Here is a 23,498-nt window from a genome sequence, read left to right as displayed (position 1 = left end):
GGTATTTTTGTTTCAAATGAAGAGAAAAATTTGCACTTCATGAGTAGGAAAAGAAACCATTATTATTTGATGTCGAGCTGTTTGCTTCCCTGTGACTGGTCACAGCTGTGGCTGTGATCTAACTAGTTGTTGGAGTTGGGATTCACAAGGCTGCAGTACAGAAGCGTCTTGAGTTGACTGCAAGCAGCCCTAGATGTCATTATGATCTGGTGACCTAGCCTGTTGACTTTAACCTTTCTGAGCCAGGTTTCCCGCCTGCCATGTGATAACTCCTCTCAGGCCTGTTGTGACTATCAGAGGTAATATTTCCAGTGCACCTAGCTGTCATCTGATGTCAGGCTGAACATGTCCTGGTGGATGGGTTGCTGCTGTGTAAATGGTTTTAAAATAACTTGTAGTATTATAAAGAAAATAAGAAACAGCCATCTTGGTGATCTTCACACTTTGATACAAATCAAATTTGTCCTTGAAGTGCCGGGGATGTTGCTTATTGGTAGAACACTTTTCTAGCAGGCACAAGGTCCTGGGTTCCATCCCTAATACCATCAAAACACACACACACACACACACACACACACACACACACACTCCTTGAGCATTCAGCTTCAGCTTTGTGACTGAAGGACTCTCCACTGAACCAGATAGAGAAGGTGAAGCATTAATCCACTCTGGAAGGGGATGACTCATTTCTGGTCTTCTGTGGGGTCTTCTGTGTTCTGTGATCTTGTTTCCTGGACACCTTTGTCCCACTGGAAACCCTGTCTGCAGCATAAAGATCTCCTTGGTGAAATTTGTCGTCTTCTGTAGACAAGTTATATTACAAGTGGCTTTTGCTTTGGCATTGTGCATGTCCCATAAAATACTGGAGACCATCTAGGCCCACCTTTTGAAATTAACAGGATTTACATCTTCTGCAGAAGTCATTTTATTCAGGAATTATGGCACAGGCCTGTTATCCCAGCTACTCAGGAGGCAGGAGGATTCCAAGTATAATCTAGTGAAATTCTGTCTCAAAATAAAAATTTTAAAAAGAGCTGGGGATATAGCTCAAAGCCAGAACCCTTCTGGGTTCAATTCTTGATAATCCCCCTCCTTCACAACACCCCCCCCCCAACAAAACACACACAGACATACATACAGTCATTTGCAAACTCAGGGTCTCATGTGTAATAGGCAAGTGCTCTTCCACTGAGCTAACACCCCCAACCTCTCTCACTTTTCCTTCCTTCCTTCCTTCCTTCCTTCCTTCCTCCCTCCCTCCCTCCCTCCCTCCCTCCCTCCTTCCTTCCTTCCTTCCTTCCTTCTTCCTTTCTTCCCTCCCTTTCTTTCCTTTCTTTCTTTTCTTTCTCAGTAATGTAGATTGAACCCAGAGATGCTTTACCATGAGCTACATTCCCAGCCCTTTTTATTTTCATTGTTTTTTGGGACAGTTGCTGAGGCTTGTCTTGAACTTATGATCCTCCTGTCTCAGCCGTCCCAGTCACTGAGGTCACAGGCATGTGCCACCACTCACTTTGCTTTTTTAAAGGCACTCTTAGGAAGAGCTTTAAATTTCTTCCTAGAATGCCTCATAGATTGTTATCTCATTTTTATATTTGGAAGGTGGAGGGAAGGATTCCTATTCCTTTAGTTTTTCTTCTTTAATATTTTTGTTAAACTTCAGTAGAGGCGGTCTTTGTTAGATGTTAAAACAGCTCTAGAGTTATTTGGAAGCTGTTAGTGTTATTTTGGGTGAACAGTACTTCTTAATGAAATTTGTCATTTGCTTAAGACATAGACTTCATTTCTTCTACCAATACATAGCTTGGTGGTTTGTTTGCTTTTTTCTTGCTAGTGTATGTACTGACCTGACTGAAAAAAATAAAAGTGGATTTGAAAATATTTTTATTTCACAAATGTGTGCATGATATTGTCATATATTATACTTATGTATATTGATCATCTGATTAAAGAAAAATAAATAGGAAATAACAAATAATCTCTAATTTAGGAAAAATTTACCAATAACAAAAAATTATAGGCTTACATTAAACTTACAATGTGTATCTATTGTTTATTTCATAAATAAGATCTTGAATATTTCATGTATGCATCCTCCATTTCTTTACATCTGCACAGAAATTGGTGTGGGGTCTAGGATTCTAATATGTAGGCCAAACATTTGTCTTAAAGGAGCAGTACTGACTAGGAAGAAGGTGGTTCAAATTTATAATTCCAGACTTGCTGCCAGCTAGCATTTGACCTGGGCAAGGAATTTCACTTCATGGATCTCTGCCTCTTTGCTTGTAAAATGATGCTAATTCATTTGCTTTCTCACACCCAGTCAGCTATGAAATTCCATTCTATTTTATGACAAAGATCTATTGCACAGATTAACAAGATTTTAAGTAAATTTTCTATCTGAAATCTCCTACATTTCTCCACAGATATAAACATACATTAATCTAGTTGACTCCTCCAGCCTTTGGAGGGAAGTTTCTGAAGATTTATTTTTTTAAAGCATGGATTTGTTAAATGTTTAGTACATCCCCAGGAGTGGGCTGGGCAACGTGAGTAGATAAATCATAGAAGTATATTTTCTGTAGAAGAACATATAGAAAAGCATGGAAATGTTGATGGTTGACCTGGAAATACCTTGAAAATAATTACAAAGCAACAAATGGACTAGTTGCAGGTATTTTATAAAACAGAATAGCAGTTGATTATTTATTAAGCACTTGTTACTGCTGGCACTCCACTCATTTAATCCTCACTCCGATTCCATAAGGTAAATGTCATCACCCAGTTTTACAAAGAAAATTGAGGCATGGAGAGGAGTGAAATGAATTCTCCAGAGTTACTGTTCCCCACAAAAGATTTAGAGAGAATGTTTAACTTAGAATCCCTGGGATGGTCCTCAGATATGGGAGTTCAAGTACTGAGAAACAGTAGGAGAAGAGTTCGGGGGGTGGGGGGGAGATTAATTTCTACTTTCTAGGCAGACTCAATATTTTAAAATATCTTTATTTATTTTTTATGTGGTGCTGAGTATCAAACCCAGTACTTCACAATTGCAAGGCAAGTGCTCTGCCGCTTAGCTATAACCCCAGCCCCTAGGCAGACTCAATTTTAAGGCAATAATAAAAACATTTTTCCCTCAATTTGGCAATTGATACTTATTGTAAATTGATAGTTGGCAAATTATCATAAATTTATTTTTGTTTTACATATAGCATGAATTTGAAACAGCTTAGAAATGGGGAGTCTTAAAGTGAGAAAGCTTATTTCAAAAGACAGCAATAATCACATGATTGTGTGCTCTGGAGCAAACAGTTCAAAAGAGCAGAAATTGGGTCAAGTGTTGGGAATTGCCCTGCACCTGGGGGTGCTTGCCAGGGCAGTGGGATTGTGGGAATGTGCTGGGAGACACAGAGGCCGCTTTCCCTTCTTTGGTGGATTCTCATTCCTCACCTGTCCTTGCAGCTTGGCTTGCAGTTGGAGTGCTCTGCCCTGTGGTTTCCAGCGCTGCACTCTATTTTGTGGGAATAGGCACAATTCTCCCTCAGCTGTCTTCATGGAGGGTCTCAGGAGCGTGGCTCTGATGGTCTCTGTGACAGGTGCTGCCAAACCGGTGTTTGTATAGGCTCCCGGGTGTTATGAAAGTGAGCCAGCAGCCTGGGTACCGTTCGTGCCTTCCTGCTTCCAGGGACTTGTGTACATCATATGATAGGCCACCTGGCCCAGAACAGAAGAAAAAGCCGACCTGCCTCAGGCCCCACTCTCCTTTCTGAAGAGTCCTGCTGGCTGCTGCTTGTGCAAGCAAAACACTTTCTCCTCCCATCCTGTCGCTTAGCTCGGAGGCTGAGAGGAAGAGGGAGCTGCCCAGCGGCCTCCCACTGGAACCCTCTGCTGGTGAGTTCCTAGGACATCACATCCCTCAGGCAGCAGGAGATGTGGCGGCTCCTGGCCTTCCTTGATTAGGGCATGTCAGGGTTGTCAGGGCAACTGCTTGCGGCAGTCAGTGTGTCATCTTTCCCCTCTTTGCTGTGTGCTGCTGGATATTTCACTGTGCAGTAGCAGGAAGAAGATTGGGAAAGTGCTGCAGCAGGAAGAAGCTGGGATCTGATTGAACAGGTTGGGCAGTGGAGGGAGGCATCTGAGCCTGCATGTCTTGGTCAGGGCTTTTCTGAAAAGGTTGTATGTGTATGTGCATGTGTGAGTGTGTGTACTCACCACTGTGTGTGCCTGTGGGGGGAGTAAGTGGGAGGGGGCTGCTGCTAGGTGAAGGGGAACTGCGGGGCCTCAGTTGTCAAGGGGCTGGTAGTATCTGTCAGCTGTTTGCACACTGTTTACCCATAGGGGATCTATTACAAGTGCTCAAATGAACCGGCAGTGTAGGAACTAGTAGTTTCCTGGGAGCTACAATTACATAAGCATATATTTTTAATACAATAATTAAAAAACAAGTAGCAGCGGTATGCCTGGATCAGCTACAGCTATCCGACAAGAGAGGCTGAAGAAGACCAATGCAAGGCCAATTCCCCTTGGTTTATTCACCATTAATGAGGAAGATGAACAGCAAAAGAATGGAAATTCCAGAAGACCGAAAGGTATGCATTAGCCCTGCCCTTTGGTCGGAGCTGGATCCAGCCCTGTTTCCACACTGCTTATAGCACATTTTACAAACTGTATTTGTAGTGTCTGCTCTGGGGAGCGCTTGTGACCTCCTAGCACAGCTTGCTGCTGCTATTTCACATCCCACAGGGCTGTGTATGCATGACTTGGAAACAGATTTTGCAGATTTGGTAGATTTAAGTTCAGCTGTCTTTTAACCAGAGCTGCTTTCTTGAACTAAACATCTTTAATTTTTATGCATCTACTTAAACAGTGGTCGGTGATTCTGTCCTCATCAGGAGCAAGTAATATGAGTTAAAGTTTAAATGAATCTCCCCACATGCTTTAGATGCATTAAGCAATTTGTTTCATGAAGTTTCTCCTTAATATGAGATGGGTTAAAATGACAAGAGTGCAGCCTTTCCATGGCCAGAGGGTGCAGATGTTGCTGGGTTTTCTATTCTGAAATACTGGTGAAAGGAAGGTAAGCAAACATCAAGGGTGACTACAGAGGGAAAAACTGGTGAAGTTTTATGACCTTTAATAATAACTCTGCTGCTGAGCAGTTGTACAGTGGTAAAAACGTGGTGGGTACAGAAAACAGAGGTCTGAGTCTTGTGTTATTTTTATATTTCTCCTAATGGCGAAATATAACTTCAGCTGGCTGGGCTTCTGAGTCCTGGGTACCGCACCATATGAAGCATTGTCTCATGGCCACTCTCCCAGGGCTATAATTATCAGTCAGAGATGCAACCTCATGCATTTTTGAAGAAGGGCTTTAAGGTTTACATTTTAAGTTTTCCAGCATCCTAATTCTTGCAACCCTTTCCCCCTCAAATACATAAGCTGTTCTCTTAAGCAGATGGGTTATTGGTTTTATTTATTGTTTTCATGTGATAATTAAGATTTAGCTTGCATTAAAATTATCCTGTCACTGACATATCAAATTTTCTTTGGCGTGATACAGAGAGCTAGCATGGCATGTACAGATACTTAAGTACAAATCTATTATGTATAGTTGTAATACATCGATTAAAAATGGACAGAAGCAATTTTTTAAAACGAGAGCTAACATGGCAAAGTGGCAGCAAATATTTAAGTAAGGAGAAAAGGAATGTTTAAATAGAATCCACTGTCTGAAGGCTTCTGGTTTTCTTTTTTTCTGGTTCTTTTTTTGAAATTTTAATTTGTTAAATATGACAGTTTTTTCTGGTTCTTGAATGAATCAGTTTGCTTTTATTAAATATAATTGAAATTGTCTACTCTAAATCCCAAGTGCATTTTTACTTCATTTTTTTTAAAGACTTACATAGGAAAGTTTTAATAAGTAGATTCTTACTGCTGTGGTTGATTTTTGTTTACTTCAGTCATGACTTCCATCTGACGATCAGATGGTCTCAGACAACTAAGGAGACTATGAATGGAAAGTGACTTATGTGCTACTTTTATTTGCCTCTGAATTAGATTATTGAGCCAGTCAATGTGTTGCCCTTGATGAAAACTCAATACTTTGTTACTAGAAAATCGTTCGGCTTCTGAGGAGTTGGTAACTTTAAAAACAAACGTGATTTGTTGAATTGTTCCCACAGGCTATTTTTGGAAGCATTTCTTGATTTGTGGCTCTTTCCTTGGGTGGGCTGGAGCAATAATTTAGGATAGCCATCCATTTTGTTCTTAATAAGGAGTTTCTGATCCCCTACCATATTTCCCTTTGTAGTCCTGTCCACACAACAAATAAGAAACACAAAACTAAAATCAAGAACAAAAAAGATGGGGAGGGAGATCCTGTGCTAACAAGGATGTCCAGACTTTCTGTATATCCCCAAATGTCTCTAATTTATGACCTACTCAACAATGGGCAAATGAACAGCTCTGAGTAGCTCTCATTATGCCTGATGAATAAAACCATTTTGGCTTTGATTCTGAATTTCTCATCAGGCCTATCTGGGCAATAGGAATGTTCACTTTCTAGTCCAGCTCTGTTTAATAGAAAAATGATGGGAATGTTCTATTCTGTACTGTCCAACATGATAGCCATTAGCCACATTGGCTATGGAACACTTGAAATATGGCTAGTATAAATGAAAAAGAATGTTTTAGTTTTAGTTAAATAGTTAATTTAAATTTAAATAGTCACTTGTGACCTTATTGTACAACACAGTTTTAGTGAATACAGCTACGACCTCCTGAATTTGCATCTTCTCTGCTTTGTTCATTCTTACTGCTTCCTAGTGCCAGACATGGTCAGGTTTTGAGATGAATGCGGTTATTAAGAAGGGCATTGTGAAGCTGACAGCCTCTTCACTGCAAGGTAGCACTGGTAACCTGGGATAACAGACAATTTCATTTTTCCTCTTCAACTTAGGTGTTATTGCATTATTCCTTACCAATCATTAGTTGCCTCTACTATCTTTCACAGCTTTTTAAGCACTCCTATTTTCTAAATTATAATTTCCAAAGTATCATGGCAAAATGACATATAGATTATCTTATGTGTAACTATTAAGATAAACAATAAAATTTTATTTTCTACTCTCCGTGACCTAATCAGCCAATCATGTCTAAATGTGATGTCGGATCTGGTTTGAATGCTTAGTGTCATTTTTCTACCATTGCCAGTAATAAAGAAGCTTGCTATCCAGATTCAGTAAGCTGAATGCTTCTGTTGAGCATCACCTGGGGTTGGTGATGAGTGCCATCTTTCCAGATATACATATTGTTGAGTAAACATCATCATAAACTTTGTAGGAATAAACGTGGTGGTTACCATCTGTACTTCCAAATGGTGGCCTCCAAGTTACCTGCTGGAGTGAGACAGGAGTTTGCTAGCTGATAGCAACTATAGTTCTTAAAAGAAGGGCTGAGGATGGTAGAGCACTTGCCTAACATGTGGAAGGTCTTGAGTTCAATCCTGGATACCACAAAAAGTAAAGAGATAAAGGAAACTCTTTGAGTTGTTACTGGCCCATGTGATCAATTGGAATGTAAATGTTTTACATGCCTTACTATTATTAACAGGAAACATTTAAATATTAATTGGGCTTATCTTGCCCTGCCTCCTACTTCCCAACCTTGAACCTCAGTATAGGTCATTAAGAAGGGCAGTATAGTATATGCAAGATTATTGACATGGATTTGCTTTCAGAAGAATTAACTGTCTAGTGGAGGGAAAAAAAAGTATGTACAAATACAAGGGTGTAGATTGAAATGAGAAGAAGAAAAATGCCAATTTTTTTTTTTTTCGCAAAAAGTGGGGTGCAACCATTATATATGAAGCTCTTTTAAAAATTGTAATGGTATTACTTAAATATCATTTATTACTAAACTGTCATTGGTGCAAGATAAGGGTGCATTGAATACTCATGAGTACATTAAAATTGAATACTCCAAATCAACACACATCATTTCTTCATCACAGTTTAGTTAACATTTTTCCAGTCTGAGAAAAAAAAAAAGTTAAAATAGTTATTGTTGATTTGTTCACTAGAGTCAAAATATTACACTTGAGACAATTTACTACTGTGTTGCAAAGTATGAACTTACAAAATTTACTCTTCTGTATTCAAACCTTCTGCACCCCTGTTACTGGTTTCATCATCTGGCATGCCATCCTCAGTGCCACTCATGTAAGATGTGCTCACCGTTAATACTGCAGCACTCCAAACCATGCAGGTTGACTTTTGGAGGTATGCAGACAGTGTGTGAGGGGCCAAGAATTGTAGACATGAGGCTCGTGGTATGTGAGGAGACAAAATGTACATCCATTGCCGCTGGTGAATACATTGCTGCTGTGTTTACCTTTTAAGTGGCCTGAGGAATAGAATTATACCATGTGATGATTACCCGATGAAAGGGTGTAAACCAGTTTTGGGATTGAAAAGGTTGTGATGATTGTGCATTGAAACTAGACATTCCTACGGATGATTGCTTCTACCTGCTCCGTGTCCAGGAGAGAGTGTGAGAATTATAACAATACATTTTACAGCTTGACCCCATGGCCCATTTTGTGAATGATGTAAAGCAATCATTTCATTGTTTTTTTTTATTATTATTCCTATTTTGTTTTTTATATGAAATCTGGTTGATAGCTAATTCCTATACAAAATCTGCTTGTGAGATTTGACTCTAAATTTTATAGAAATTATCTTCACCCCCCCAAAATGGCAGACTGATCCCTCACGGTACAGATTTTCTTCCTGCTTTCAGACTTGTCTCTCCAGTCATCCTCCTGGATGAGACCTTGAGACCTTTCTGACGTGCAGATCTGCTCACATTGCCTGCCTACAGAAACTTCTCATGGTATTGCTTCACCTGGAGTACAGGTCTGTTGAGAAGAGTCCTTGAGACATATTTGGTCTATAGGTAGGTTTATTTGTCCTCTGCAGTTTTTTTGTTTTTAAAAGGGCCCACACTTAGAAATGGAGAGATGCTTTCTTAACAATCTGGATTTTAAACTTCCCTTAAAGAATTGGAAACCATACCTACTCCTGGCCCATGTGTCTTAAAGGGCAGCAATCAACAGAAGCTAAGCAGCAGCTGCCACCCCAGAGGGGTCATGCCTTTTCCAGCAACCCTCTTGTAGAACATGTGATACCCGACCTGCCTCAGTTATCTATATTACCATAGTCATGTGCTCCTGTGACCCCTGCCCTAAAGAGTAAATCTGAGCTCCTTAATGTGGCTATAGAGTGCCCATGGTCTCGTCCCTTCACCTCTTCCATCCTCTTTCCTGATACTCTTTGAACTCTGTGCTCTAGTAGCACCAGAATGCTTGGGTTTCCCTGCTCTACTGTGCTCCCGCCTACCTCTGTCCTCCTGTGGTCTTCCCTTCATCACCTTCTCCTCTGTTCTTTACCCATGTAACTCCGACTCATGGTTTAGAATCAAATGTCCTCTCTCCAGACTTCCTTGAGCTTCAATTCTAGGACACCTCCTGCCCTCACTCCCAGCCTCCCTTCCTGGCACAGAAGAATGGCCCCTCACTGTGCCCTCAGCACCCTGAGTCCTTTACTTAATTTGCATCCTGTTGCTCATCTCTGTGATGGGATTGTCTGTGTGTATGGCTGGCCTGTCTCCAGACTATAAGCTCTTTAAGGGCCAGGGCTGTTCCTCCTCAGAGCCTGTACAGTGCAGCATACATTAGTGAAGGAGGGTAAACGTAACATTTAAAAATAACTCTCACAGGCTCTAGAGGTCTAACATAGAAATTCTAGGAAATTTTGATAGTATTAGCATTGTTGTTCCAAAGTAGCTACTTTAAAAGAGCCGGATCTGTGTTTGGGTGTGCCCCATAATACTCTCCACCCAACTGCCTTTATCTAATAGTGTGTCTGGGCTCGGGCTCCATTTTGTCGTTTTCTATCATATTATTCATCATTATTCTTTGTGGAAAAATGAAAGTGTATATGTAGAAGGTAGTAGTAATTGGTTACTTTGTCAATATCAAGGTTAATAATGCTTTCTGTCCCTTTTGTTAGCTATTCACAGATTAAATTGTAATGAAATACACTTTATCCTTGAAATCGGGACACAGTGGTTCCAAGAAACTGTACTTCCCTCCCACCTCGTTTTGTTGAAATGTGTATTTATGGAGCCTGCAGCAACTGTTTTTCTTTTGGCTTATCCACTGTAAAGGTAGAATTTCTGCCAGTTGAGGTCTCATGGTGACATGCAGTCTGTCGTTTACCTTTGTATTCCTGTTGGGTGGGGGATGATCCAACACCTCTGATGTCTGCTTGTAAGTCAGATGTCTTTGTCCTCAAAGAGGAGCTTGTACAGGAAGTGACTGCCACTTGAAACTCATATTCCACATCGCTCCCTGTTTCTTTCCTCTTTTGTTCTGTGGGACATTCTCCATTGTTTATTCCCAGTGTCCTTGTCAGGGCCGTTTTAGGAGCAGACAAAAGAATTTAGCCGTAAAATTTAGTAACTAGTAAGCAGAAGTATACTTTAGGAGAAAAATAACATCAAAGATCCCTGTTAGAAAGAGAAAATCTTTGTCAAATTGGTTGGCACAACTTTCATTTGCTAAAGGGACCCTAAATATAATATTTTAAAATATCTACATGAAAATAAGAAGAGGAGATCTCAGGGACAATGATCCCAACATCTGATGCATAACTTATAGCCATCGGAGTCTCTGTAAATATTTGTTGAGAGAATGAATATGACTGTCTCCAGGCATTCTGTGCTACAGAAATGGAAATTAACCATACCTGGGCTGGGAGTGTAGCTCAGTGGTAAGAGTGCTTGCCTAGCATGCAGAAGGCCCTGAATTCAAGCCCAGCACTGCAACAACAAGAGAAAAGAAATTACCATATGTATACTATACAAAAGGATCATGGTTTAACTTTTATATAACCAAAATGAAATTTTCTTGCTAAAGAAAACTAAACTGCCTTTAAAAATTGCCTTGTTTCAAGAGCTATATTTGATGGAACTAAAAGAGCTGACTATTCTAATCATAGGAACCAAACAAATATTGCCTTTAGATTCTCTAAGTTATAATACTTAAATATTATTTATTGAAAAGTTACAGTTTGAGTTTAAATCGAGTATCCATTTCCATTATTATCAGCATATCTCCAGGAGCAACTTTAACTTGTTGTTCGCAAAATTTTTTTCTGGTAACTTGTAGGCTCCATAACCTGCTAAAATTAATACCTCAACCACAACAAAGGTGATTTTTATTGAAAGAGTCCATCTTCTCAGATCTAGGTATGTTGGAAGAACCCAGTTTATCTTGGGCCTATAGGTGTTAAAAAAGTTTATATTATATATTTGCTAACTTCAGAAGGCAATCATAACCCTCTTATACTCTAGACCCAGATGCAGAAGCCAAAGTATGTCACAGATGGTCATCAGATAGTTTGTTTGAAGTATTTACCAGAGCACCATTCCATATTTGTGTTGATTGTAAAATACAAGTCCTGTTTTTCAGGCTGTCTGCCCAGCAATGGTTTGTTAGTGAGAAAACAGATTCTTTCCAGATTTATAATCCAGGTCCAATGTAGAGTGTGGATGGAAATGGAGTTTACAAGTGTAGACCAAAAATGATTATTTTCACAATCTTGATCTTGAACACATATGATTTTTAAGACTAGGTTCATCTTAAAGATGTAGACCTAATTCAGTAATAGAAAGATATTAAAATATAAGGATTCAGCAGCAGAACCTGCCATCTGAAAGCCATTATTGGGAACAAGAGTATGGAGGCTAGTGCCACATCTGCATACCTAACAGGATGACTTTCAAGGTCAGGAGCAAGTGCATCTTCAAGTGATGGCTTGGGATGGATGGTTGAGATCTTTGTCAGCTCCTTTTAAGACTTTCCCAAACAGTGTAGCATAAAATCTAAGTAAAAATGCATCTTCAAAAGAAGTTTCCCCCTTCAAATAGTTGCCTCTGATTCATTATTTAGAACTATGAAAATTCAAGACCCTCCACTATAAGGAATATATCAGTTTATATGGTGGGGAAAAAGAGACTAGTTGACTAGTAGTGATTGGCTCGCCATAAGCCCAAGTTAGCCATGGTTATTGTTTAGACTGGGTTTTTGTGAATGACTGTGTGGCGTGATAGGAGATGTACTCACTGCGTGGGAAGTGGGCTTATTTAACCTTTCCAAGCCTGTTTCTCATCTGAAGTGAAACTAATACAATCATGCTCAAAAGCGGTGGTAAGGACTGTAGAGAATATATAAGCATTTAGTGCACACTCTGGAAATTAACTGGAGTTCATTAAATGATAGTTATAATAATGGCAATTTGTAACCAAATGTCCCATATTTTGTTACCTTCCAGCATGTTCTGTTGGGGGCAAGGCCTGGCAGGAGGACCACCATACTTACCTGTTATAGCTCTTTCAATAGCTTATTATAAAGCTGCTCCCAGTCTAATTTGTTCTACCTTAATTTGCTTGTAAATGAAAATTTTTAGGAGAGCAGCCTCTTTTCTGAATCTTCTTTAATCACTCCCCTATGCTAGGCATGTGTGACTGGACCCTAGTTCTGAGTTTGTTCACGTGGATCAAAGGTACTATATATTAGACAAGTTACTCATGCAATACCCTGTAATTTTGTTGTGTTTAATGAAGGAAATAAATTTCCATTATGTCAGATCACCTCACTTGATATTTCACATATTAAGGGAGTGTGCCTTTTTTTTCCTTGGGATTAATGGAAAACTTCTGATCTGCCTTGGGGAATAATAGCAGTGATCCTCGGCCATCTTGAAATCCAGTTCAAAAGGAATTTTTTTCCCTTAAAATTTACAGCCCTCCACTACTCCTGTGTGGTGTGTGTGTAAATAGACAATGGAAACATCCTAAAGCTTTTGGGCAGGTTTTTACCAGTGATTTCAATTATGGATGCTTGTTCTCATTATGGCTGGTGGCCTTTATTTAAGTACTTCTCATTTCTCTGTGGTAGTCTTGGTTTTTTCATTTGTCATGAACACACATGGTAGCAAAAGCACCAAATTAGATGTCTTGTGCTGCTGTTACCAAACACACATGACAATTGGTATCCTGATGTACTTGGCACTGTCCTAGTCTCTGAGCTCTTTCTCTCTGCTTGGTGTGGACCTTTGCTGCTGCTGCTCTTCCTGCTACCTGCTGTGCCTGATCAACTCCTACTTGGCCTTCAGTTTGAATATCATTTCTGTAAGGGTGTCCCCAGGCCAGGTCCCAGGTTCTGGCTCTTGTAGAATCGTGGACTTGTCCGTTCTTGCACTAGCCAAATTGTAGATTAGGTGCTTGTTCGCTGGGTGGTGGTGAATGTCTCTCTCAACTAGACCAAGCTTCCAGGGGGCAGTGAGTGTGTCAGATTCACACTGTGCCCCCAGAGCCTAATCCAAGCTGTTTCATAATTGAGCATCCCTAAATATTGGCTACATTAACAGGTACTACAGCAAAGACAAAAAGTTGACAGGAGTACACGCAACAAGTGTTCACATTTATAATTAATGGTCCTAGAAACTTGGCTCTTCAGTTATCCAGTTGAAAGATTCTCTTCTTCCATTGACCTGTTGTGTATAAGTTGAGGGAAATATTTCTAGGTGGTATTTCCAGACCTTCTGGCTGCTGGTGCTAATCAGATGCAGAAGCACAGGTCTGGTTTCTTCTCAGGATAATGGGTTAGAGGCATACTCAGGCACTGTTGCCCATAGAGGACAAGGAGGTTCAGCCAGGGGAAGTTGCCTGACAAGGCCTTTGAGCATTCTAGGGTCCAGGACTTAGTTCTAATCTGGCAAAGGCCTGGAGATAACAGATAAATCATCACCTTGCCCAGTGACGTGATGGTGACTTATATTAAAGACCTTTGCCCACAGACCTTCAGTCAGTCTTAGTTAGGACATGATGGCCTGGGCCCTGGAGAGTCTGCAGTGACTTATTTGGATCAAATTCCAGTGCTAGACCATTCCAGAATCATTGTGTACCCTCATTTTTCCTTGAATGTTGGAGCTCATTATGAATGTTCATTTTGAGTTAGTGGTATATACTTATGATTATAATTTTTGAAGTATTGTTAGCATTTATTTTCCTTTTGTGCAATTGAAATTGACTATAATGATTATAAAACTTAAGTTGTAAGCTAGGAGAAATTACGTAAGAAATCCTCAGTGATTTAAATTCCCCTAGAGCTCTTTGACTAAGAGTATCTCTCCCACTCCACCTGCCCCTCTGTGGTTTAGGAGATGTCTTGGAAAGAGGCCTGGAGCTGCTGCTAATTTAGCAAAATCTGTTGTGTACCTAGTCACATTCCTTCTGGTCCCCCACCCATTCCAGTGCATCTCATTAAGCTACCCTTGGAAATTTCCTTTTATGATTCTCTTTTATAATCCCACCTCTATATCGGCTTTTTGTTTTTTTTTGAGACCCAGAAAAACAGGTTCTTTGTGGGTAGACCTTTTAGTCAGCAGTGTAAAGATGCACGGTGGCAACTGAAATGTTAGGATTCAAAACCTCAGCGCTCTGCTTTTCACCCTGAGCATTCTTTTTATGAATTTATTGCCTCAGATTCTTCTGTGGCACTGTGATATTAAATCTGGTTCCTGATTTGTACATGGTATTGTTCATTATCCTATAGCTTTCCCTTACCTATTAGTTTATAATATTATGACATTAGCGTGAATTATGAATGGAACTCCAAACTGGCTACTTATACAAACACTTCCAGTCATCAGTCAACCTTACATATTTTCTCACAAAAATATGTAAGTAGGAAAATGATTTCAAAATCATTTTCATTGCCTCAGCTTTCAGTGTCCTGTGTGTCTCCTTTGAAGCTGTGTGGCCTTCACTTCTACTTCTTTTAGTCTGTGAGTAGCGTGGGTCTGTGTCGGGACTTGCTTCTACTCTGCAATCCCGTAGGCACCCACAGACTGCAGCTCCAGCAGGCACTGACTGGGTGCCTCCCCATGCCAGGCAGCATGCTAGAGGTGTCCATGTACATGAGGTGATGCGCCTGCCAGCACTGAGGCCTCTGGCCTTCCAAACCCTTCATCCTCTGCAAGTCCCTCTGTGCTCTGAGTTCTGGGTCCTCTTCAGCTCACTCTTTCTGCATGCTAGAATTCTTGGGGAGCCATGTCAGAACTGCCCTTGTGATGCTGGGCCTTCCTTGAGGATCCCTGCACAGCCTCTCATTTCTCTTTCTTCTTCTTCTTCTTCCTTTTTTCCTTCTCCTCCTCCTCTTTCTCCTTCTCCTTCTTCCTCTCCTTCCTCTTCCCCCTTTTCTTCCTCCTCCTGTCTTCCTTCACCTCCTCCCTCTTCCTCTTCCTCTCCTCCTTTCTTCTTCTCCTCTTCCACCTCCTTTTTTTTTTCCTTTGGTATTGGGGGTTTAACCCAGGAGTACTTAACCACTGAGCCATAACCCCAACCCCCCACCTTTTTAAAAAATCTTAAATTTTGAGACAAGGTCTCACTAAGTTGCTTAGGACCTTGCTCAGTTGCTGAGGCTGGCTTTGAACTTTTGATCCTCCTGTCTCAGCCTCACAGGCTGCTGGGATTACAGGTGTGTGCAACTGCTCCTGGCTCCCATTTCTTCTTTAGGGCTGCTGACTCCTTTTGTGAGGGTCCTAGAAACCAACTGCTTGGAGTCTGTGCCACTTTTTTGTCTCTCACCCTCAGGGAGCCACTGCTGCTGCTGGCCAGTTGTTTTAGTCAAATCCCATTGTGGTTCATGTACCCTGGCTTACTCATTCTGCCTCACTCTTGGCAAACTACATTTTCTGCCACTATTTGCTTTCTTGAGAAGAGGGAGAAAGCAAGTAGGAAGACACAGTCTGTATTATTCTAATTTATATGAAAGAGAAAAATAGAGAACTTCTGTTTGATATAATTTTGAAGGAGGGTGTAATATTTGAAAGAACTCTTGGCACTGACATTGGATTTAAATCCTGAGTGTTAAAGGATTAATTACAGTTAATGTGGCTAGTGACATGTTGTTGTTGTTGTTGTTGTTATTTTGGTGAAGCATTATAGATAAGAGAAGCTGATCAAATGCTCTAGGCACCATCTGAAGATTTCCTGGTCAACTGTATATCACTGCAACTACAGAGGCTTCACCAGCAAGTTAATGTAATTCTGTTCCATATCTTTTTACTTCAAGGGAATAAGGTTTAAGAACAAGACTGTTCTATTGCAAGTGGTGTGTTTAGAAAGCAGTGCTTCAACTCAGGAGTTTGGGGTTTTTTGAAATTCTTTCTTCTGACAGTGGGCCTCCTTTGTCATGATTTTGACTAATTTATTCCCAGGAGGCTAAATTTGACTCTCTCACATTAGCTAAAGTTTAATGATTCTAGGCATCACAAAATTTCCTGGCTGAATATGTAACTATTTGTTTTCCTTTGGCATGTTTTGTCTTCAAAATTTAATGTGATGTTTAGTGTGAAAGTTAAATAAAAACTTCTGGATGGTCCATGCTGGATGGGTCTGTAGCACTGAGCATCTTCTGTACCTCTCCATGGGGAACTGAGACTCCAAGTTCCTTAGACTCAGAAGGTAACTGAAGAAGAACAGGAGTCCTCATGAAGAGTCACAGTGAGTGTGCAGTACAATGATCAGGACACTTAGGGTGAGCAGGCGTCCTCATGAAGAGTCACAGGGAGTGTGCAGTGCAATGCTCAGGACACTTGGGGTGGAGACACATTGGTGTCAAAATCCAGGAAACTTGATCGTTGATACGTTGGTAGATTGAGAAAATGAATTTCCTTTTCCTGGGTCTGATGCCAGCTCCCTAGAACAGTGGTGCTTCAGGACTCCTAATGATGTGACAGGCTGTGATAACGTGGTTACTAGTGAAAACCAAGCTTTCTGACTGGTGGAATGGGCTCATCAGATCTTAATGTCCTAGGAATATCTCTGAAATTTAAAATTGGCATATGTCAAAGTAAATGAGTCAAGTCTGCTGGCATCTGAGCAGCGTCATGTGCTCCTATAGGCAGTATAGTGTAGGGATTTAACATGAACTCCACAGCCAGTTTTGCCACCTCCTTCCTAATTACATGCTTCAGGCAAGTGCTTAATATTTCTGTGCCTCACTTGCTTCACCCATAAACCAGGGAGCATAGTGACACCTGTGTCATAGGTTGTTAGGGATTAGGTAGAATTGTTTGCTAAATGTGCTTGTCACTGTGCCCTAATAAGCTAGCCTGTGAATGGTGGTTAATGTTATTTGGAAAGTTTTCTTAGTTTGATGGCTTTATCTTAGTACTTTTAAGAGACCAGCATTTCTGCAGACTTCTAAATTTTGGGAGAGTTGGAAAAAATTAAGTTTGTATCTGGGTTATGAGAAAACTTAAAATAGTAATTATGACCTTAGACATAATTACTACTTTTCTTCTGTCTTCTGGAACTTCTATTTGGCCTCCAGAGGTCCAGGACAGATTCTGATGCTCAGACTGGTAATGAAATATCCTTCAAGGCCTTAAATTTATATTGACAATGGATTGTATTCTAACTCCAAGCATTATCTCCCCTACCCTTGCCTTTTGTGTGTATGTGTTCTGGGGAGAGGAGGCTACTTTGCTCTTAGCCTTCAGAGACACCCCTTCTCTTCTGAGATCCTTCTTGTATCTCCGTGAAGGAAACTTATTCAATAAATGAGAGCAAGTTGACCTGCCTAGATTAGGCTGAATCAGTTCCAGAATCTTCCTGGGTCCACTCTCTGTACTGGGGCTAGGAAGGACAAACACTTGTTGCTAAAGAACCTCTTGTTGATTCTAGAAATGTTCCAAAGTTTATAAACATTAAAATATTCTGCATTCCCCGCAGTTGTAGAAAATAATATCCATGCCCTTTTCTCCTTATATTTCTCTTCACCTCCTACTAGTGTAGCTCAAATGTGGTTTGTACGAAGTATTATTAATTCCAGTCACTTAGAGAACTCCTACCATGCATACCTAATATCATGCACAGTAATGATTATGCATATTCTTAGAGATAAACTTGTTGTAAGTTGTTCTTTGATTACCACAACAATCTTTTATATAGTTAATTCTCTCAATTTGATATTTAATTATAAACATATAAAATACATGCATATGTGTGCTTTAGTGGCAAGAAGTGTCAAATGAAGGTTCTGTTTAAAAAAAAAAAAGTTTTGTGGGAAAACAAAATTGGTGATTTGCTTTAAGAATTTTTCTTTCTTTTTTTGTACCAGAATTGATCCCACATCCTGAGCCACATCCCCAGCCCCCCCTTTTTTTTTTTGAGACTAGGTCTCACCAAATTATTTAGGACCTTGCTAAATTGCTGAGGCTGGCCTCAAACTGCAATCCTCCTTGCCTAAGTCTCCCAAGTCACTGGGATTACAGGTGTGTTCCATGGTGTCCATCTAGAATTTTCTTTAATATAATATTAATAATAGGACAAGAAAATTATTTTGTTTCCTTGTACTGATTTCATGAAAAACAGAAATTTCTCAAGGCTTAAATATACTGTTAAATGCTTTTCACCAGTTAAAGTTTTCTGAAGGGTGAAAATAATACTAACATACAATTCATAGGCAGCATTCTCATGATAATTTTTCCTGAAATGGAAAAGGTATTGTGGTTATATGGACCACAGTTTAAATTGTTTATTTTTCCTCCCTGCCAGTTATAGATCCTATAAGTGAATTATTACATTCTATATTTTAAAAGTTAAGGATTATATTTCTTTTTTATGACTTGAAAACAATCTTAGATGCCTAGTATAACTATAGCAAATATGTTCATTGGAACGCATCATCCTTGACAGTTACTTTTATAATGGCACTATAGCCAAACAGCACTTTTATGTCAGACACAGAAAAATGAGAAAACTAAAGAGTATTTAAAATTAAAATGCATGAGTGAGTTCTTATGACTCAGGAAGGTACTTTGTGGCTTGATGATGCAATTCATTTTCACCTCATACATTTTTGTAAAATTATGAAACTTTCTCAGTCCACTGTGGTTGAGTATTTCTTACTTAAAATCCTTGAAACCAGGAGTGTTTCAGATTTTGGAATTTGGGGATGTTGGAATATTTGCCTAGATGGAGTTCACTAGTTGAGCATACCTAATCTGAACATCCAAAATCAGAAATCCTCCAAAGTCCAAAACTTTTGAGTGCCAGGCATTTCAGAGTATTTTGGACTTCAGGCTTTTGAATTAGGGATGCTCAACTTATATCTTATTATTCCTTTTGGCTTTAAAAAAGAGGTTTGTAACTTTAAAATATTTAGAGTCATTAAGACAAAACATTAAAAAAGCAGAATGCTAACATAATACCTATGTATTCATGGTCTAGACCATTTAAATATATTTTAAACATTTTTAATTAAAAGATATATTTGTTGAATATATATGATGGCTAATGTCAATCTCTATATAGCCTTCCCTGGGTTGTCTTCCATTTCCCTCTGCCTTTCCTCACCCCCCATCCCAGGGAGAGATTTTCCTTTTCAGTCCATTTCTGTATTTTTAATAAATGCATATATTTATAAATGTCTTTATTTGTTTAAATTGATATCAATTATCTTAATGTATGGTTGCAATTTTATACCCCCCCCATACTCTCAAGTTTTGAAATACCCATGCAAAGCAATAAATACGTACAGTTTAATTGTCCCCTAGAATTCTATAATAATATGAGTACTCTACCTTGTTCCTGTTCCCCAGTTGAGGACTAGGGAAGTTGATTACAATTTTGTTCTGTTTTTGCCTTGCTGCTGCTATAAATCCTAGTGCCATAACCTTTCATAGACATTTCCTTGGGTATATGTGCAAGACTCTACGTAAGCACTCCTGGAAGTGAGTGCTCTGTGCATTTTCATGTGCCAAATTGCTTTCTGAAACAGTTTTATCAGCATACTCCCCATCTGCAGTGTGAGTGTCCACATTTTCTCATATCCTCACTCAAGCTTGATTTAATAGCCACTTTGATTTTTGTGAATTGGTTTTAATGAACAAAATTAGACATTGACTAGTATATTTTTATTGTTGTTGGTGTTGTTGCTGTTTTTAGTATTGAAAATAACCACACTGATTAGGTGTTTTTTCCTTAGAGGATCAAGACCAGCCTCTGCATCAGTGATCTGCTTTCAGCCCTGATGCTCTCTTGTCAGATTCCCCTGGTCACTGCAGGGAGGAGACAGCTGGTACCACCATCCACCACCCTGCAGGGGGGCCCTTTTCATCTGGGCCTGGGCAGAAACCTTAGGGTTTCAGATTCCCATTAGGACCTTGAGTCTCTTGGTGGAACTGAGCCTTTTGTTTTCTTCTTCTTCCTTCTACCTTTTGCTCCTCAGCACCAACTACTACTAAGTGAGCCAAGATAAAGCAAAGAATGCAGCAATGAAATACACTATGGTTCTTTTAGGAGGAAGGATAGAAGTTTGGGGAGGAAAGAGGCAGGGCTTGGAGATTTCTGGGGTCAGAGCATGTGTGGAAATCATTGCTTAAAATCAGATTTGGTAATTATTTATGGGTTTCCATTATTCATGTAATCCTTGGGCATGATTAGCATTTGTAAAGTATAAACTCTTCTGATGCAAAGCATTAACATCAATAATTAAAAGGTAGGGAGTTAGCGGATATGATACTGGGTTTTCTTTTATTATTGTGGAGACTATTTTAGTTATAAGAGAAAGCTTAGACTTGTAGAGTGCTGGTGTGCAGACCTCACTGATGCTCTAAACTCAGACATGCTTATTTCCTGGAAAAAGAAAGTTGCTTTGCTGGGGGGCAGGGGGAAAATCAGTGTTCTAGGCTTTCTGTGCCAATTACAAGGGTACAATCTGAATTCCTTGGGGAACTCATTTAGCATAATCACAACAAACTAAGAATAATTATTGTGCTTATGATTTAAAATTACCTTGGTTCTTGCTCTAATTCACTAATTCAGGACCCATCAGCCCCTATAAAGTATTAATACTCAATTTTGGGCATTTTCCAGAGTTTCTGACAAGCTCACAAGTTCTCTGCACACATGCCCCCATCTACCCCATAAGGCATCTTTCTACTGGAGTTTCCCCGCTTCAGCTGTGAAGTTGTGTTTCACAAATGGGGGTTTCATCACAGGTAACTCCTTCCTTTAGGACATTTTCCTAATGTGTGCCAACAAAGCAGCTTTTCTAATTCAGATCAGTTTGGTAAATACTTTTTTTTTTTTTGGTACTGGGGATGGAACAGAGGCACCCTACCACTCGGCTTTATCCCCAACCCTGGAGACAGGGTTTTGCCAAATTTCCAAGGCTGGCCTCGAACTTGTGATCCTCCTGCCTTAACCTCCCAATTATAATATAATTTCTTTATAATAGGACTTTTAAGGGCAGCTGGGAAATACACTTCTTTATAATTGGATTTGTAAGGGCAGTTAATATGCTCTTATAAATCACCAAAAGTAGAATGTAGTATACTTATTTGACCAGGAAATAATTTTAGGGTGTATGTGTACGCATATCACTATAGAAAATTCTATTGTGTGCAAATATCTTTATGTGCATACAGTTCTTTAGGAAACTATTCATTTGAGGCAGCATGGTATTAGAACTGTGAGCTGGTCTGTTGCAAATGGATGAATTAGGTTTAAAAGTTGAGTTCTGTCTAGGTGTTGTGGCACATGCCTAGAATTCCAGTTACTTGGGAGGCTGAAGCAAGAGGATTACGAATGTGAGGCCAGACTCTGCAATTTAGTGAGTCCCTGTCTCAAAACATATGAAGGACTAGGGATGTCCCTGTGAGTGGAGTATAGCTCAGGGTAAAGCAACCTGGGCTCAAGCTACAGTACAGCCTCACCAAAAAATGTGGGTGCTGCTAGATTCTTTGGCTAGCTCTGGCATGTTTGAATTTCTCTTAAAGTCAAAACTGGACCCCAGCTGCATAGCAGAAGTCTCTAAATCTAACCTGGCTGCTGAAGAAATATGTACAAGAAGGTAGCTCAGTGTTTTCTGGTTATTGCTATGGAATCTGAGGCTTCAGTGAATACCGGGCTGGTCCGTGAAACTTTCTTTATTCTGGAAGGATGAGTGCAATGAAAGTTAAGGCATATAGGTACAATCTGAATTCCTTGCAGGAGAGCTCCACTTGCATAATCACAACAAACATAACTATGAATGGAGAATTCTCCATGTGACAGCCCTGAGGGGTACTTTTCCATATGTTCTCATTTAATTCTCATAATGCTTTTTGAAGATATCGTGCCCCATTTTACACAGTGAGACTCACTCTGAAGCTCCAGGATGAAGTGCCCAGTCCAAATTAGCAGAGTGTGGAAATGGGGGCAGCATCCAGACTTCTCGTTGTCTTCATGCCACATACTTGTCCTACTGGCTGTTGTGGAACGTAAGACTGGAAGGGAAATGAGAATTCACAGCCCTCACAGTTGCAGTGAGGAATGGACTCACAAGGTCAGTTATCCAAGCCTCAGAGTGCTCTGCGAGAACCTGGCACATAGTGTTATGGTTTAGATATTAGGGGCCCCCAAAAGCTCATGTGTTAGACAATGCAAGGGAGCTTGGAGGTGAAATGATAGAGAGTTATGAAAGCCTTAATCTAATCAGTGCATTAATCCCCTGCAGGGATTAACCAGCTGGTAACTGAAGGCAGGTAGGTGGGTCACTGGGGTATATATATTTTGTCCCTGTGAGTAGAGTAGTTGCTCTTTCTTTGCTTCCTGTGATATCCTGAGCTGCTTTCTTCTGCCATGCCCTTCCACCATGATGTTCTGCCCGGAGCAATGGATAGAAGAAACAAATAAGCTCTTCTTCAAATATGACTCAGTTGAGATTCAGGTTAAGTAACTTGCCCAGAACCACACAGCCAAGAAGTGCTAGAATTTGACCTAGAATCTAGGTCTGTCCACATTTTTAAATGTTTCTTTTGTTATTTAACAGCTTTGGTCCTGTTGAATAGAGTTCTGTTTGCTTGTTTACTTCCCTTTGAATCTCCGAGTCTTTGACCTATGTGTCTTGCACTTACTTTGGTTAAGCTCTAGGCTAACAATATCCTGGTCACTTTGGAAAGTATGTATTCTTTATACAGAACCCATCTGCTATGGATTGGATGTGGTTTGTTCCTCAAAGATTCATGTGCCGGAAGTTTGGTCCTCAGGGTGGCAATGTTGAGGTGGTGAAACCTTTAAGGGGTGGGGCCCAGTGCAAGGTGGTAAAGTCACAGGGCAGCACCTCAGATGGGACTAATGTTGGTCTCAAGTAGTTTCCATGAAAGCAAGTTGTTATAAAAAGGGTGAGTGTGGACCTTTCCAGATCTCTTGCTTCCTTGCTTATATATGTGCCCCTTCTGTACACACCTGGATCTCTCTCTGCTTTTCTGCCTTGTTGAACCACAGCCAGGGTATCCCCACCAGTATGCCAATGCCAGAATGGCTTAGACCCTCCAGCCACTAGAAAAATGGACCAAATAACTTTTTTATAAAGTATC

General features: G+C 40.0%; 1 protein-coding gene across 7 annotated transcripts in view; it reads left to right on the top strand.

Annotated features, from left to right (window-relative positions):
- Window positions 1-23,498, top strand: part of Map7 (microtubule associated protein 7) — a 175,748-nt gene that overhangs the window by 23,108 nt on the left and 129,142 nt on the right. Inside the window, exons 1-2 of one of the 7 annotated variants that reach the window (XM_058581463.1) lie at window positions 3,946-4,113; window positions 4,450-4,589. The exons of 1 other annotated variant lie outside the window; for it this stretch is intronic. In XM_058581463.1, coding sequence (XP_058437446.1) covers window positions 4,457-4,589 — 133 coding nt within the window. In that variant the 5' untranslated portion in view covers window positions 3,946-4,113; window positions 4,450-4,456. Of the gene's footprint in view, window positions 1-3,872; window positions 3,892-3,945; window positions 4,114-4,354; window positions 4,590-23,498 lie in introns of those variants that run through there. 5 more of the 7 variants (XM_058581452.1, XM_058581468.1, XM_058581458.1 and 2 more) reach the window with 5 other exon arrangements.

This window comes from Marmota monax, unplaced genomic scaffold, assembly GCF_021218885.2.
Source record: "Marmota monax isolate L192 unplaced genomic scaffold, Marmota_monax_Labrador192_F-V1.1 WCK01_AAM20220418_F8-fsc00030, whole genome shotgun sequence".
In the NCBI taxonomy this organism is placed as follows: Eukaryota; Metazoa; Chordata; class Mammalia; order Rodentia; family Sciuridae; genus Marmota; species Marmota monax.
This window is presented reverse-complemented; position numbering and strand designations above follow the sequence as displayed.